This window comes from Salminus brasiliensis, chromosome 3 (genome assembly GCF_030463535.1).
Source record: "Salminus brasiliensis chromosome 3, fSalBra1.hap2, whole genome shotgun sequence".
In the NCBI taxonomy this organism is placed as follows: Eukaryota; Metazoa; Chordata; class Actinopteri; order Characiformes; family Bryconidae; genus Salminus; species Salminus brasiliensis.
Genome location: NC_132880.1, coordinates 32,646,035 through 32,663,295, shown reverse-complemented (window position 1 = coordinate 32,663,295; position 17,261 = coordinate 32,646,035). Strand labels below are relative to the sequence as shown.

Genomic DNA, 17,261 nt, shown 5'->3' with positions numbered 1-17,261 from the left:
GTTCATATGACTCACATTTTGTGTCTATATGATGGCTACAGGTTAGGACACCCCTGGTCAAGGACGGAACCAGCTTTTCGACATTACAGGAGATTTAGACTTCGGTAAAGGTCTCCGATCTTACGCTGCGTGTTCGGGCTGTGACTTCACAATCATTAGGAAAGGGCAGCCGATGCAGATTTCATCTGGAAATCTGCAAATTAAGGCTATAAGAAGATAGCAGTGCATTTAGAAGATGGCACTCCTGAGTACCTGCAAGATCTTATTACATATTATGAACCATCAAGAATATTTAGACCACAGGGTGCTGGCTTCTTAGTAGTTCCCAAAATTTTAAAAACCTCAGCAGGGGGAAGAGCCTTTTCTTATAAAGCCCCCAAACTCTGGACTAACGTTCCAGATAATGTTCGGAACAATCCCTAAATCTAGGCTGAAAACTGAAAAGGGAATTGTAGTATACTGAGCTGCTGGATCTGTTGTCTCGCTGCTTGCACGCGATCTCTCGGGTTTGTGGATGGTGGAGCAGATGGACGCTAGCATTTCAGGGTGCTCCCGTGTCTGTGTTACCTTCTGGCTCTCCCGACCAGCACGCCGCATCCCCACCACCACCCATGTCAGATCGGCAGTACACCCTCCTACCACTGCTACCTGTCTAATGACCATGTTAAAACCTAAATTAAATTCATTTAAATCTATTAAATTAAAACAAAAAAAGGGCCACTATTAATATTAGCACTATTAACTATCATTACTGACCATCACTGCCATGACTATGTTTAAGTTCTACTACATCATGATTAATATATTATGATTATAATCACAGCAGTTCAACAGTATAGATGGTTTGGGAACTTTTATCAATAATGTTTAAATAGTTCTGACCAGAGGAGGATGGGTCGGGTCTCCCTTGTGAGTCTTGGTTCCTCCCAAGGTATCTTCCTCCAGCTCTGAGGGAGTTGTTCCTTGCCACTGTCGCTGTTGGCTTACTCATTGGGGGTCTTGGATTACTAATTATGTAAAGCTGCTTTGTTACAACAGTTGGAAAAAGCGCTTTACAAATAAATTTGACTTTGACAATTAATGCTAAACATACACCAAAAGTTCTTTTGAGATTATTTCCCCCCAAAATGTAAAAGAAGAGAAACAGATAAGTTAACCCCCCAGATCTGGGGGAAGGAACAAGCTCTTGCGCTAAGCCTGTGGCAGCCAAGCTGTGATCTATGTGTTTGTCTGATGGCCAAAAAGACAGGGTAATTCAGAAATAAGCAGGTATATATTGTACAGAATTAGTCTACATTTTATTTGTACATACATTTTATATTTCCAAAATACAAATTAACAAGGAAAATAAGAAATAATAAAAGAACCCCACTGAGTGAAAACTCACTGGTCACTCCATCTACAGAGGCACGAAGCCTTGGTGAAGTTATGGATGATCAGTTATCGTTCTCAACTCATGTTGCAGTTCTAACTCATGCAGATTTCTCCTTTACAACATCCGGAGAATTTGACCCTTCCTCTCTAGAGCTTGTTCAGTCTCTCATCACTTCAAGACTTGACTACTGCAACTCCCTTCTGGCTGGTCTCCCTTTGCGCACCATCAGGCCGCTGCAGTTAATCCAGAATGCTGCAGCACGGGTCGTCTTCAACGTTTCTGAGTTAAGCCATGTCACTCCACTGCTGCGTTCTCTTCACTGGCTTCCTGTAGCTGCTTCCCGCATCAGATTCAGAACCCTGACCCTGTCCTACAAAGCAAAGACTGGACCAGCCCCTCCGTACTTGATGGCAATGGTCAAAAGCTGATCTGCACCAGGAGCACTTCCAGCTTCAAGGCCGGCTCGGCTCGACTTGCCATTTCTTAAGATCCACGGAAGACAAGCGCCCTGGCACCGAAGTGGTGGAAGGAACTTGCCCTGTGTGTCAGAATGGCAGGATACTGACTTTTGTGTTTAGTAGGATCTATGCTTAGAGGTGTCTTTTGGACCCTAGTCTAAACAAACTAGCTAAGGTTATTCTTGAGTAAACAGTGAAGCACTAAATACACCATAATAAAATCTGTAGACTAGAACTAGAATCCCAAATGCCTTTTTCATAAAGCCCAGACTGGTGGAGTGCTGCAGTGACTGTTGACCTTCTGGAAGTCTCTGCACACAGGACACTTGGAGCTTAGCCATAGTGACCACTGGGTTCTTGGTAACCTCTCTTATCAAGGCCCTACTCCCTTGATTACTTAGTTTGGTGGGGCAGTCAGCTCTAGAAAGACTCCTGGTTGTTCCAAACTTCTTCCCTTTAGGAATTAGGGAGGCCACTGTTCTCTTGGGAACTTTCAGCGCAGCAGATCATGCCTTATAGCCTTTTCCAAGCCTGTCTCTGAGCTCTACAGGCAGTTCCTTCCTCCTGATGGCTTGGGTTTTGCTCTGATTTGCATTGTCAGCTGTGAGACCTTATATAGAGACATTATAGACAGGTGTGTCTATAGGCCTTTCCAAATCATGTCCAATCAACTACATTTACCAGAGGTGGACTCTCCATTCACGCTATATAAACAAATGAAAGATGATCATGAGAAATGGAAGACCCCCAGAGCTACATTTCACGGATTATATATTTATAGGGTCTAAATACCATCCATGTGAAAGTTGATTTATTATTATTATTTTTTTAATGTTTACTTTTTCATTATGGGGTCTTACCATAACAAAATGTGAAAAAGTGAAAGGGTCTGCATTGTAAAAGCCAGTGCTCATGTTTAGGAATAAATCATACTATTAAAAACCAAATTGTCCTGACACCCGTAAGTGGATTTTATGTACACTCTTTTGGATTCATAAACAATCATGTGGTTGGTGTGGCGCAACAGTTAACACCACTACCTACCTGTGCGCTACCACACCATGTGGGAGACTGGGGTTCAATTCCCGGTCTGGGTGCTGCGCTACACCAATAAGACTCCTTGGGCAAGACTCCTAACACTACATTGGCCCACCTCTGTAATATGAGTAACCTTGTAAGCCACCCTGGATAAAAGCATCAGCTAAATGCCGTAAATGTAACCATCATACAAAAATGACTGTTTGCTCAAACAACTGTTTGTAGCACCTTCATTTTAAGAGTGTTGTATAGTAACTCTGTTTAAGAGTAGATTTACACAATTTAAGCGACAGTTTATCCAGTCCATATAGACAGATAGACAGGGCCCTGTCTACACCGTGATGTTCACTGCTGTCTTACACCCCGCCAACAGTCTACTTTCACACTGTCTACCTGCGTTATTTAAATAGCAACAGTGCTTGCGAATATCTACGCTGATGGACGTAGTGGTCCCCGAAGCTAGGCGTGAAAAACAACCTAGACAGACGTCAACGGTCAGGCGTTCATTGCCATCTTGGCAGTGAATAGTCAACACAGGCGCGTGCCCGACGCGCGAACACCCCCGCTAGTTATGCACACATGGACACGCAGCAGTGCACAAACCCGTAGCACAGGCCAGTTGGCAGCTGTGCAGACTTTTACATCAACAATAAGCAGAATATAAAATAAACTAACATTATTTTAGAGTTGATGCACTCCATCGCTTCTGCAAGCCTTCCCAGACTGTGCATGATGCGCCACTGAAAGTCTGCACCCGGATCTTAAAGGGAATGGCGAATTGTTAGGCTAGCAAAGACATACTGACTCGCCCGAAATCAAGCTGTGCGGTGCTAAAATAGCTAAAATAGGGCCCAGAAACTAGACAGTATATAGGACAGTATATGAAAACTATACTACAGAAACAGCTCATTAAAACTGAAGGTGTTACAGAAGGAGTGTCAGTCTGAACTGCGTTTAAATAGGAGAGAAACACTGAACAGACGATCAGAACAGACGATAATCATAAACATTAACGCCTCCGAAACAAAACAGGAATAATATAGCTAGCTACAGGTTGGAAACTGGCCAGATTCAAATGAATTAGGTTTTTTTGTGGTTTTTGTGGTTCATTAAACTACACAGGCGTCTTTATTGGGAACTTGTATTTTGAAATGCTTCACCGGACGCGGGCGGTAAGTGCGCCCTCTGTCGGTCCGCTCGGTCTCTGCTCGGTGCCGGTGTTACACGCGGGTGGTGTGTCGGACGGTTTCTACCGATACTTTTTAAAAACGGAGGAAACACAAACGATCCGCGGCCATGGTAAGAGTCAAATTCACACTCAGAACTGAAAAACGACGATGTCCAGCAGGACACGATCGCTGTAATTAGCGGTTATTAAGCAGAACCGAGTGTAGCCAGCAGGTTAAGTGAGTAGCTAGCTAGCTAGCTGCGTTAGCAAAGCTAGCTAACGTTACATTGTCTCTCTTAATTAAACTGAATCAGCTGCTTATTTTCGCATCCTGTTTGGAAGCACATTTAAAGGGATCTCCAGCAGTCAGTACGTGGTAAAATAACCACTGTTACATTATTTCTCTATACCTATAATCTTTATTTATGAGATCTGCGAACTTGCTATGATGGCTAGTGCTAGCAAGCGTAGCTTCGCTTTGGGTAACGGCACCTATTATCTGACGGTAGCTAGTGCTAGTGCCAGTGCTAGTGCTAGTGCCAGTGCTAGCGTTTCCAAAGCTCCAGATGTTGCGTTGTTTAGCACTAGCTAGCACTGGGAGTTTTAATAGCTAAATATTTGGCCCAAATCTCAGCAAAATGCCATGCTTTTAACGTTGTGGTTATTTTTTGGGGGGTGGCTGGCCCTTGTTATCGCAGTTACTCATCACTACCCATAACCAGCTCTCACCCTAGCGGGGCGTAAAGAGCCTATGGCTTATACGACCTCCTGCTAGTTTCTCCTTATTATTGAAGACTGAAATGTACCCCTGGCGTTTTAATAGTTTTATATAATCCCGAGTTAAGTTAGAGGTTTTTATCAGCGGTTCATCTTGTGCTGGTGTAATAACGTTTGATCCTTTTTTTTTTGTTTTCTCCAGAAACCGATTCTTTTACAGGGCCATGAGAGGGCCATTACTCAGATTAAATACAACAGAGAAGGAGACCTACTGTTCTCTGTGGCTAAGGATCAGGTATGTGGAGGACATTAAGTGTAATTATGCTTAACCTAGTGCCATGTTTATTAAATACAATGTTTGTTAAAAAAAAAAATGATTCTCATTTCCCCTCAGTTCGCCAATGTGTGGTACTCAGTGAATGGAGAGAGGCTGGGCACCTACAACGGCCACTCGGGAGCGGTGTGGTGTGTGGATGTGGACTGTATCCTTCAGTGCTGATGCTTCTGCTGTGCTGAGCTTTACATTTACATTTAAGGCATTTAGCAGACGCTCTTATCCAGAGCGACTTACAAAAGTGCTTTGCTGTTTACCCAAGAAAAACTTTAGCAAGTTAGAATAGACTAATAGTTCAAATATACCCTTAAGCTTTAGACATTACTAAACACAAGGTAATAAGGTGACCATAGTACTCTGCTAGGAGCTTTAGTGTGTGTGATGCACTGCCTTAAGTTTGGGAACTTGTTTAATGAACCTACATCATTTCTATAACTGTTTTTTTTTTTTTAAACCTGTACCTGGATGTGTTGGTTTACCTTAACCCATATTAAAGGGGATACAAAAAATGTGTTGACTGGTTCAGCTGACAATAGCTGCAGGCTCTGGGACTGCGAGACAGGTCAGTTAAGCACTGCATGGTGGCGTAATTAGAACGACTATTTTCTGTGCTATACAATTAGATCATATGTTTTGCATCATGGATTTTACTTTTTTTTTGCTCTGTTGTCTTCAGGTAAACAGTTGGCCATGCTTGAGACCAACTCAGCAGTGAGAACATGCGGCTTTGACTTCACTGGAAACATCATCATGTTCTCCACCGACAAACAGATGGGCTACCAGTGCTTTCTCAACTTTTTTGACCTGCGGGACCCCCAACAGATTGGTAAATGTGGTTGCTTATGTCAACAGTATGTATAGTATCAGTTTTACCCATACAGTAGTGTGTAACGCAGCTCTTTAGCATCATTTGTTCATTGTGCGTTAGCAGTGCAGCAGTAATGACTCGTTTCACACAGCAGTTTGGTACCACAGAGGGGGAGAAAGGGCAGAAAAAATAAAACAAAGTTTCTCTGTCATTGGTTTTGAACAGACTGTTGTGTCCTAGTGTTGTATAGTATCAGTTTACTGCAATTTCTGCAGTAAAATGTAAGTCACTATTTTTTATTTAATTTATTTTCTGTTAGTAAAAAAAAAAATGCTGATCACATGCAAGTCCCACTCTGTACAGTATATTCTCAATGTGACTGCATGCACTGAACCGCACCAGCCGCACTGTCCCAGATCTGCGCTAATACACATACTGTTGCACCCCTAGTTAGACCTTGTTATGGTAACAGAAAACTAACTATGGATGTCATACTATAAGTTTTTTATGTTGACAAGCCTGTATTTTATTTTTTGTCCCATCTCAGAGGACAACCAGCCATATCTCTCAGTGCCATGCAGTGAATCAAAGATCACAAGTGCTGTGTGGGGTCCTCTGGGGGAGTTTGTCATTGCTGGCCATGAAAATGGAGAAATCAACCAGTTCAGTGCAAAGGTAAGATCTGTTTTTTTTGTTTTGTTTGTTTTTTTTTAATGTTGCACATGAAATCCGATGATATTTTCAGTTCTTATTTGCGTGATATGGAATTATGCATATATATTAGATTTGTTTACATGTTGCTGCATGTACAAACACTAAATCTGATCATCAGAAAACACCCGGTCTGTATGAGTAACCATGAACCCCTTCTGTTGTTTTATAAATTTACCAAAGAAGCACAGTGTGTAAAATTCCTACTTCCACAGTTTTATGAACTTGGAATTTTTTGTTAATGGTAATTATTTGTCCGTTCAAGGCACTAGGCTAAAATGCAGATCTGTGGATTTGTCTGTTTGTTTGTTTTTTATTCTAATATTATTAATCTGAAATCGCAGTATGCTGTTTACGTGCCCACTTGATCATCTGCTGAAATTAGATAATGATTACATTTAGTGTGCATGTAAATGTGATGTTAGAATTGATCACATTGACAAGAAGAAATACGTTTTATATTAGATAAGACTGATTTACATCATCTGCATCTTTAGTGTAAAAAGAAAATAGTGCTGGTAAATCAGTGATACAAAAGCATGTTTGAATCCATGAAGACTGTTAAGGAAGAGTCTGGTGCCTAAATTTAGTTTGTTACACTTCAAATGTATTTTTATTTGTTTGTAGTCTGGGGAGATTCTGAAGAAGGTGAAGGAGCACACGAAGCAGATCAACGACATCCAGAGTTCTGTGGATCTCACGATGGTCATCACAGCCTCCAAAGACTCCGCTGCTAAGGTTTATGGACATTCTTGTTAAAATATTTCTGAGGAATATGGATAAATGCGCTAAAGTCCATCAGCAGAGAAATTGTCTAATGTTAGAGTGAGCCTTTTTTACACGTTGTTGAAAAGAGCCATCCTGACAGACTGTCTGTTTCTATGCAGATGTTTGATTCTACGTCTCTAGACCACATTAAAACCTTCAAGACTGAGCGGCCGGTCAACTCTGCCGCCATCTCGCCCAACATGGAACATGTAAGAGATTTTATTTATAATGTTTGATTTCTAAAGTATTGCTGCACATACTGGGTTGGCTTTTAGTGCATCTCAACAAGCTAAACAGAATTTTTTTTTGCAATAAGAGGACATTTCTGTGCTGTTGTCTTGGTGGATTGCACAGGCTGTAGTGAACTGCTTTAATTCTGACACCTACCGTGTTCTAAATGGGATTGTTGGTTACAGTGTTTACAAAAATATACCTCTTTACAGGAGAAGGAAAGAACTAGGATTCTTTTAGTCATTTTGAATCAACTCACATTTTAAAAACTATTAAGAAAATTAACAAAAATGTTCTGACCGCTAGGATGTCAATGCTTTCAGCAGTTTAATTTCTTTAGTGTCAGCAGGAACATGATTTGTGCTGAACTCTCTTATTTTGACACACAGGTGGTCATGGGAGGAGGTCAGGAAGCCATGGAGGTCACAACCACCTCTACTAGGATTGGAAAATTCGAGGCTAGGTCTGTACACAAATTAACTGTCAATTATGTCACATACTTTTGTTAGATTGGCCTATCAAAAAAAGCTGGGATACCAAATGTAACTGTTTATTTGGGGATGATGGACAGACATTTTCCTTTAAAGTATAATTTACCGTCTGAGAAATTGCTGCAGTACGCTGATGACAGATGTCTGAGGCTGAGACTGGTGCCATTCAAATGGTTAGCTGCAGTTGATGGACACAGTTGATGTGTTTTCTGCCAGTTATAAATGCTATCCAGTGCATCAACATCTGACCAAAAATCAATTGAAGACAGAAAATAAAGCAAACAAATTGGTTTTGCTTCCTTTGCTTACCGTATCGTTCCTGTGTTTTGGTCCCATAACTAATTTATTCCTGAACAGGTTTTTCCATGCGGCCTATGAAGAGGAGTTTGGAAGAGTGAAGGGTCATTTTGGACCTATTAACTGTGTGGCGTTCCATCCAGATGGAAAAAGGTATTTAATTATTTTTCTTAATGTCCACTCATTCTTCTTCACTTCTAAACACCTTTGCTAATCTGTTTCTTTCAGTGAAATGACCAGCAACTGTGCTCTGTAAAGCCTCAGTGGAATTACTTGTAGCATCACTGCAGTACTGATTACTAAAAGTAAAAAGAGAGCTCTTGTTTAAGCATATTAATTGAAGTGTCTCTTCTGTTTTGTTTTATAGTTACAGTAGCGGCGGAGAGGACGGCTACGTCAGAATTCATTACTTCGATTCTCAGTACTTTGACTTCGAGCTTGAGGCCTAAATTCAGTTACCAGTAGCATTCCCTGACTTAAGAACATTGCCAGCAGTCACCCGAGTAACATCTGAACACCAGTCAACTCCGTAATGGGCTTTGTTGGTCAAAGCCCGTCACACAGCCTGTTTTATATGATCAGTTTATCACAGGCATTGCAAATAATGTCTATCAGGTTTAACAGTGTATTTAATAAATCAAATATTCTAAATAAACTGAGTTTGACATACAAATATGCTTTTGTGGACTTCCTTATTATTGATGAAGTGAAGCAGTTCAGGGAAGGAGGGAAACGGTGGTGCAGTAGGCAGTGTGTGCCACACAGGTGCAGGAGTCTGAGGTTGTGGGTTTGATGCTTGCTCAGGTCGCTAGCTGTGAGGAGTCTGTTGTGCCTGTGAGGGTTTCCTTCAGGTGCACTGGTTTCTTCTAGCCTCCTACAAAAACAGTGGGTGAATTTGCTTATACTAAAATGTTTACTTTAAAGTGTGGAGGAGTGGGTAAACTGGAGTATTTCTGCCTTGTAACTAATGATGCTGGCTAGCCACATTTGCAGTTTATTTGCAGCAATCTACTGTAGATGTTCTTTATGGTTACAATAAGGCTGCAGCTCCTCTGTTGCTGACTCTGATGGTAATGTGTGGAGCTGGTATAGACCTCAGCCACAGCAGCCTGCAAACACTTTATTTACAGGCCACTTTATTAGATGCACCTACATTGGTGGTGTGCATTTAGCCCTATGGTCTTGGCCTACAGTTTAATTGTGATGATGGTACTGCAGTTGGGTAACACTACGTCTTTCTCAATAGCAGCCTGTAGTTTCCCTGAGATTTCTAATGTTACTTTCATTTCTCCCTGCTAACATAGTGCAATTGCACCATTGAGTAATTCTAAAAAGAATTGTGCACATGTAGTCGTCACTGTGTTGCAAGAAAAAAGTGAGGTCTTAGGAAGTACCTGGATTTCTGCATTGGTCACTAATAGAAGAATGTAAGATATAATGTAATCTGAATATCTGTCACTAACTAATAAACACATACTGGTCATGTCCTTTATCAAGCACATCGAGCCACAGTGCAGGCTAGAAAAAGTGAGTGAACCCTTGAATTTACAGGGGTTTTTTTTTCCAGTCACTAAAACCTAGTTTCTGGAACTCCTTTTGTCAAAGCTTTTGTCCTTTTGGATGTCTAAGCCACATGGCAAAATGTCTCACTTTTGGAAAAACAGCTAGAAAGTGGTGTAATAAATAATTGTAAAAAAACATTAGCTTGTGTTGAGTTCAGTGTGTTTGGCACAGCCACCTGATGTAAATGTCTGTGATTGTACAAGACATACATGAATTCTCACAAATACAGGCTGATAATACATAGCGTATTACAAGGGTAATGTATAGGCTTATTTTTGGGTGTGAACAACGGTGTGACATCTAGCTCCATTACTCTCTAAAACTGAACATTACAGAACTGTAGCACAGTATGAAAGACAAATGACAAATGAGTATTGTGTTGCACAGGACAGTGGATTACATACTTACATACATTTATACAGGGGTTTAGCCACCTTAATGTAGTCTCATCCATAGTCTAGAACACCCCTTCTGAAAATTGACGCAGAATCCACACTAAATGTTGCTTGAGCAGTGCGGCTTTGCGAGACTTTATCTAATCCACATATCCAATTCTGTCCCCTTAACATTTTAAGTGTTTAGAGAAGTCATTAATACCCATTTACTTTTTTTGTAGTCTGCACTGTGGGTGCAGTGCACTCAATGTAAACAGCACATTAAATTGTCTATATTGCTCATCAATTCAGAAATCCAGGTTGTTGCCAAGGGCTTACCACCTCAAATGCCTAGCTTTAGAATTGAACTCATGCTTTTCAGTTAACAAGTTACTATATGAGCATAAGTTTTATATAGAACACATTCGCTTACAAAACCCAAAAGGTTTTGTGTAATGAATGTCTAAAGTAGATTTGGTCTCCATGCCTACACATCCAAGCTGGAGGTCACATACAGTAGAATGAAATCTGATTAAATTGTGGGCATTCCACAGCAATCACTAGTTTCTTTAATTATACTAGTATACAGCTATGCATCCTATAGCTACTCAATGAAAGCCACAGAAGACAGGACATGAGAGAACATCCTCTTTATTTACTTTACCAAAGGCATTGTTATAATACGGACATTTCAAAACCACTGAACTCTGGAACTCTAAACTGCTATATCCAGCCAAAAAGTGCCACCGACCTGCTAGCACAGCCACAATAGGAAAGAATCTGGAGTCCAACGGCAGTAAACGCAAGTCTTTCTCCAAATCCTAAACAGACTAGGGAGAGTTTCAGAGCCAAGCCAGCCATCGACACAGACAGTTATTAAAACAAACATTATCTCTTAAAAATGAGGTAAAGGACACTGTAGCAGGGAAACAGCATCCACAGTTAAAACAAGACCTAATAAGGGAAAGTGATGCATGTATGTCTGTATTCAAGTCCATGATTTAAAATAACTTAGAGGTGAGGCCTCCCTGGTGGGGAAAGAGAATGACCACCAAATCTAACTACCGTTTCTGGTCTTGTTGAACTGATGCTACTTTTGGTAGACAGTGACAACTTAAACAAACAAAAAAAAGCAAAAAAGGTTTCAGTACAAAAAGGGGAAAAAAGGAAAACATACATCTTACATTGCAATTCACATTTGTAATGCAAAAAACCTTTATACTGCTCATCGAGAATACAAATAGTAAAATGAGCCTTAGAAAATAATTTACAGTCTTTAGCTTGCAAGCCAAGATTGTGTATGTGTGGTAACATAGGGGGTATGGCCGGTACATGCATCCATTTGGACTCTGGTTGGATTCTCAGGTTGTCTTCAATTCTTCTTTTGGCCTTCAAAAATAATAATAATAAAAAAAAAAGTTATTTAAATGAAGCAGTTTGACCACAGCCCTCATGTTCCCTTCATGCTACAGCAAATTCATGAGTACATTTTTCCATATATACACATATTCCAAGTTCATATTTCTGCAGGTAGCTTAAACAAAAGCTAGTAGCTCAGTAACACTCTTACCCCTTTGTGTCCATTTTTTCCTCTGGAGTCTTCTCCTCCTCCTTCACATCTATAAAACATGAGAACGAGCATCACACACTGTACTTACGTCAATTTCACAGGTTCACGCACATTCATTTCAGAAGCTCATAAAGACGAGGTTGACCTGCGGTTCTGATGCTGTTTAAGCCTTAAGGAGTTTAATAATTCAATGTTCAACTGCTTCAGGCACTAAGGCGGGATATATTCAGAAGTGTTCAAATATAAAATGCCAACGAATTATGAAGTAATTCATATCAAATAAATCAAAATTATTCAAAGTTAATCACAGATTCAATACCAATAGTTTTTTTTATCCAACATATCATTAATCTATACGCACTGCATCGAATGCTGGTGAAATAAAAGTATCAACATTTATTCATATAAAAAATGATCGGATGATAATGGAGTTGTATTTGTAAACAGTATTTTATTCTTTCTGGCATCACACAGACTGGAGTATGAGCACTGAAGCACACAGACCTCACTTGTCACCAAAACAAGCAGGGCTAAAGTCAGAGTTCAAGATCAAGAACAAGTCAAATGTAATGTGAATCAGATAATACGTGATCCTTACAATAACTTGGTGGTTAAACGTATTATTTTAATTTCAAGTGCTCAAGTAGTCAGGGTAACCAAGCTGATCAAGGTAAAATGCTGTCGGATATACCTGTCTGCTCACCTTTCTTCTCTTCTCCATCTTTGTCTTCTTCAGTCTTCACTCGCTTGGCTTTCTTGAAGTTTGAGGTGTTTCTGCGGCCACCTTGTCCTTCATCCTCAGAATCTGAGAACTCCTCGTCGCAGGCTATCCGCTTGTCATGGGCACGAACTAGTAAATAAAAAGGAGGAATAAAAATCCAAGATGCATGCAGCACAGCCAATCAACATAACCTCAGATCACAGAAACATTAGTTACGCCTTCAAACTTTACCCTGACCACTACGTACACATTACCTCAACACCCCCCCCCCCCCCCCCAAGCTTTGCTGAGGGTGTACTTAAATAAGAAAACATTGAAGGAAAAAGAACAAAAGTAAGCAGTACTCACTGGGAATGCGTTTGTCTGGGTCATCCTCTTCATCACCACTGTCCTCCTGCACAGCATCCTCTGGAATAGCCTGCATTTGCACTCCTGGAGCATGAGGCAACATGCGCAGATTCTCAAACAGACGCTGCCTGTACAGACCGAGCACAAGAGTGAAGAATTGAATCAGTATAAAGAAAGCGATAATTAGGTGCAAATGTTGGCAGCAAGGAAACATTTTAGGCTACATGCTGCTTACAAAGACAATTCTCCAAACACCGAACCGTGCCATTTAGGAAAGTTCAGAGGAAAGTTGACTGCATTTGTTCCACTGCCGCAGCCTGTTTCACAAACACTTGTCTCAGGGTGACAATTTAGCACGTTTTCTCACAGGGTAAAGGAAAACTGTCAAGCATGCCAGTGTTGGTGCTTGTTTCGCAGCAGGAGGTGACTGCTTTCTGTTCAACACACTTACTTGATCTTCTCAAGGTAGTCATTTGTGTTCTGGTTGGTCATGTTGGAAGGGCTGATGTGGAGCTTGAAGTCTGGTCCGAAATACTCAAAGTAGTCATTGTATGGAAGCTCTGAAAACGAGAGAAAGAAAAGCAAACACATCAGCATCACAAAATTAGATATGATAACCATAACACACAGGTCACCAAGGCCTTATCATCACTTCTATAGCCATGTTTCCATCATGCTGCACAATTAAATTACATTTCCAATGCATATCCAATTTAAATGCATGTATCCCTTTCCAGTGAATGTTTCACAATATTTCCAGTTTCAACAACCCATAACCACAAAATCCACTAAAGCCGAACAGAAGAAAGCAAGAATGACTGCGAGGGTGGCCAGGCTTCTATCCCTCAACATGCATGGTGAAAGCCAAAAGATGGCAGAGAAAATGTGGCATTCTGTGGCAATGATTAAACTTCAGACAACTACTTTAAATCAGATACTTTATGGTTACACTACACAGACATGTACAGTGCCTACCAGAATGCATACTTATTTTAATCTCTTAAACATACTATAGTCTTAAAAAGATGTCCAACTTGGTCAATGAAAACTGTAGAGAAACCCCATGCTAACCAATTACATAACACAATTTTAATTTATAGTACTAAAAACAAGAATTTGCCAATTATCCATAGTCTGCCTTATAGTCCTCAACTTTAAGTACCAGAATTAACTTACCATTAGGAATAGTGCTGTCCAGGGCTACAGCTGTCTCATAGGTCCAGCAGCGAGCCACATTCCTGATGGTGTAGCCTCCTCCTCCCAGCATCAACAAAGGCAAGTTAAAGCTCTTCATGTATTCAACACACTTAGCATGGCCTGCAGAACACAGGAGCTCGGTGTTAACAGAGAGAACCAGAACAGAAAACTGTAGACTATAGATAAGCGCAGCACAGCAAGTGACCTTTGATGGTGAGGTTGAAGCAGCCCAATCTGTCCCCAGATAGAGAATCAGCACCACACTGAAGAACTACAGCACTGGGTTGGTACATCTCCATCACTTTGGCCATGATCTGAAGCAGACAGATTTTTAAAAATAAGACCGGATGACTTCCAGAATGTTTCAGTGTAAATATTAGCATTAAAGTGACTTACAGGTTTGAATATGGCTTCATACGATTCGTCATCGATCCCATCCCTGAGCGGGTAGTTCACAGCGTAGTATTTTCCCTTTCCTGCACCGATATCCTGCAGAAGATCACTCATTAGTCTCACTTGTTAAATTCACATTTGTCCATAGGCAGTTTAAGTCATTTAATTAAAATTTTAATTTTTAGAAAACAATAAACAGAAGATTGAATTGAGAAACTCACTCTGAGGTCACCTGTGCCTGGGAAGTACTCCCCATACTTGTGGAAAGACACAGTCATGACACGGTCTGTGGTGTAGAAGGCCTCCTCTACTCCATCACCATGGTGGATGTCAATGTCAATATACAACACTCTTTGATGGTATCTATGATATGATAACAAGCCTTCTATTAATAATAGTCAAACAATCTGCAATAGTCAAATACTGTTCAAATCAACTACATTATGTATAAATACAAAAAAAGACTGCAAAAATCTTTGCGTGAACAGCTTTAAAAATAACACATTTTAATAGAGTACGCACTTGAGCAGCTCCAAGATGGCCAGGACAATGTCATTGACATAGCAAAAACCAGAGGCCTCAGACTTCTTGGCATGGTGAAGACCACCCGCCCAGTTAATGGCTATGTCGGTCTGCTGCTTGTTTAGTTTCACAGCCCCAGCTAAAGGAGATGGGGGAGAAGAAGAAGAAAAAAAAAGTGTTTTGTTTTTTTTTGTTTTTTAAAACACACGACCTCTGGTTCTCTGCAACATGCTTGGCTTTTTCTAGCACATACAACCATTCAGAATAAAAAGCACTTACCAACAGAGCCACCTGTTGAAAGCTGACAGAACTCAAATAAGCCATCAAACACAGGGCAGTCTTCTCCGACATTAACTAAGGAGAAAATACAATAAAACACCCCTCATTACATTGCTGCAAAAACAGAAGCATTACTCCACGCACACCACAGTTCAGTTTAAGTGAATTTCTGTCCACCAAATACCTGATGTTGGTTTCTTTTTTCCTATCCAGCAATTACAGTCACTGTGAAACTAATTTTAAAGGAGCTGAGAAGTGAAAGGAAAACCAATGATGTAACCAAACGTTTTAGTTTATGGACATTTTTAGCAGCCATAAATATGCAATAGTGCATTGCTCAAAAGATTTGTAAGTTGTCAATTAAAATCTCTGAATGAATTTAATTTTGTTTTATATATAATGCAAAAGGGCAGCTCAATGGAAACACCTGGCCATCAGATTATACAAGACTGCAACTAAACCTTTAGTTCCATATTAATAATTCTGCCTGGATTCAAATTAACAGATGCATTACTCACATCTCTGCATCTGCTTGCTGTACTCGGACATGTTATCTGGACGGATGGAACGCAAGAACTTGATGTAATCGTCGCTGTGATACTTGGTCATCTCTTCAGCATTGGCTTTGTGTGGTCTCTGTCAAAAAACACACACGTCATCCCCAGCACTTAACTGACCCCTTTACTTCCAAACTACCAATATTTCAAATTCCCTTACATAGATCTCCATCTTCCTGTACAGCCCATAGTTCAAGAGGAGGTTGTGGGTCATGCGGATTCTGTGGGGCTTCATGGGATGACCCTGGCCATAGTAGTAATTCCCAACATCACCTAGAAAATGGTGAGAAAAGAAAACAGTTAAACACTTTAAAATAGGCTTAGATTGAAAACATTAAACGCAGAGGATCTCAAAATACAACTTGAAGCTTTATTTTGAAACTGAAGTTGTGTGAAGAGGGAACTTGCAGACAAAACAAGGCGATCAGCTTATACTGCACAGACCGCAGGGTTGCAAGTGTGTGCTATGCTCATGTGTGGCAAACTCCAGGCTAGAAAGTAAAAACCCTTCTGAAGATTTTGTTCCTACTTCACATACAGCTCTGCTGCAGCCCAGCTGCCCAGGCAATAGGAATAAAATCCAGGGGAGAATTTTTACTTTCTGGACCTGCGTTTGCCTCCATTGGCTAGGCTAACTAGCGCTAGCAGCATTCACCAACAATGAAGCTGCTACACAAACACCGACTAAACAAGCTCGGATATCACCCTTAATAACGTTACTCCCTCTTTACCGGGACGAGCTCAGCGAGCTCTCATTTCACACGGTCGTGATCTTACTTCCAAACAAAGCTAGCTAGCTTACACACTAGCTCGCTAAGCTAAGCTAAGCTAACTTCAGCTCTCTTGTGCAGGCGTGCTAAGCGACCACGAACTAGCATCTTAAACATTAACAAATAACCCGCAGCCACAACTGAGCCAATTTATTATTGCTGTACTGCTCTAAAAAATAGTTTCCACCCAGAAACACGAAAGCTCAGCGTCAAACTCGCTAAAGCCGTGGATAAGGGGGATAACTCCGACTATAGCGCTGCTAATAAGCTAATGCTAACACCACCGTAGCGAACTCAAACGAGCTAGCCGGCTAAACCTCAGGAATTTACAACTCGCGTCCGAAGCCAGTTGCTGTTTTACGAGGCCGAAGCGAGTGAAAATGCCAGAATCTTCTCGTTCTGAGCACAGTTTCTTACCATCATAGTAATAGCAAACTTTCTTCTTTGTTCCTTGCGAACTCAGCGCCATTTTCCCTCCGGTTACTGTGCGACCCGCCGGCTTTCAGCAGCGCAGCGCGTCGCAGGCGGGACCTCATTTCACCTCCACCAATTACAGTCCAGAATTTTCTTC

General features: G+C 40.8%; 2 protein-coding genes across 3 annotated transcripts; one reads left to right on the top strand and one right to left on the bottom strand.

Annotated features, from left to right (window-relative positions):
* Window positions 1-4,061: 4,061 nt before the first annotated feature.
* eif3i (eukaryotic translation initiation factor 3, subunit I) lies at window positions 4,062-9,069 on the top strand. The gene is made up of 11 exons (XM_072674781.1): window positions 4,062-4,170; window positions 4,959-5,051; window positions 5,151-5,238; window positions 5,587-5,652; window positions 5,767-5,916; window positions 6,446-6,573; window positions 7,237-7,347; window positions 7,497-7,586; window positions 7,998-8,071; window positions 8,457-8,549; window positions 8,764-9,069. Exons 1-11 carry the CDS (start codon window positions 4,168-4,170, stop codon window positions 8,843-8,845), a joined length of 978 nt encoding a protein of 325 aa, XP_072530882.1. The 5' UTR covers window positions 4,062-4,167; the 3' UTR covers window positions 8,846-9,069.
* A 1,899-nt stretch (window positions 9,070-10,968) lies between these two features.
* On the bottom strand, window positions 10,969-17,198 carry hdac1 (histone deacetylase 1). 2 transcript variants are annotated; one of them, XM_072675911.1, is made up of 14 exons: window positions 17,108-17,198; window positions 16,081-16,193; window positions 15,882-15,999; window positions 15,364-15,438; window positions 15,085-15,223; window positions 14,784-14,925; window positions 14,566-14,658; window positions 14,375-14,483; window positions 14,149-14,289; window positions 13,424-13,532; window positions 12,973-13,100; window positions 12,595-12,753; window positions 11,904-11,952; window positions 10,969-11,722 (listed from the first exon to the last, which is right to left on the bottom strand). In XM_072675911.1, the coding sequence occupies exons 1-14, from the start codon at window positions 17,157-17,159 to the stop codon at window positions 11,695-11,697; spliced, it is 1,455 nt and encodes a 484-aa protein (XP_072532012.1). In that variant the 5' UTR covers window positions 17,160-17,198; the 3' UTR covers window positions 10,969-11,694. The 2 variants fall into 2 exon arrangements, with proteins under 2 accessions (XP_072532012.1, XP_072532013.1); XM_072675912.1 differs by having other exon boundaries at window positions 12,607-12,753.
* Between the last annotated feature and the right edge of the window lie 63 nt (window positions 17,199-17,261).

What these genes read in the sequence shown, in the direction of transcription:
- eif3i (XM_072674781.1), top strand. An exon ending in GCTCTGGGACTGCGAGACAG is followed by an intron (nt 5,653 to 5,766) that starts GTCAGTTAAGCA and finishes TGTTGTCTTCAG; the next exon opens with GTAAACAGTTGGCCATGCTT. An exon ending in ATTGGAAAATTCGAGGCTAG is followed by an intron (nt 8,072 to 8,456) that starts GTCTGTACACAA and finishes ATTCCTGAACAG; the next exon opens with GTTTTTCCATGCGGCCTATG.
- hdac1 (XM_072675911.1), bottom strand. Translation starts at nt 17,159, where the DNA reads ATGGCGCTGAGTTCGCAAGGAACAAAGAAGAAAGTTTGCTATTACTAT. An exon ending in AGTTTGCTATTACTATGATG is followed by an intron (nt 16,194 to 17,107) that starts GTAAGAAACTGT and finishes ACCATTTTCTAG; the next exon opens with GTGATGTTGGGAATTACTAC. An exon ending in CCCAGACAAACGCATTCCCA is followed by an intron (nt 12,754 to 12,972) that starts GTGAGTACTGCT and finishes TTTATTTACTAG; the next exon opens with TTCGTGCCCATGACAAGCGG.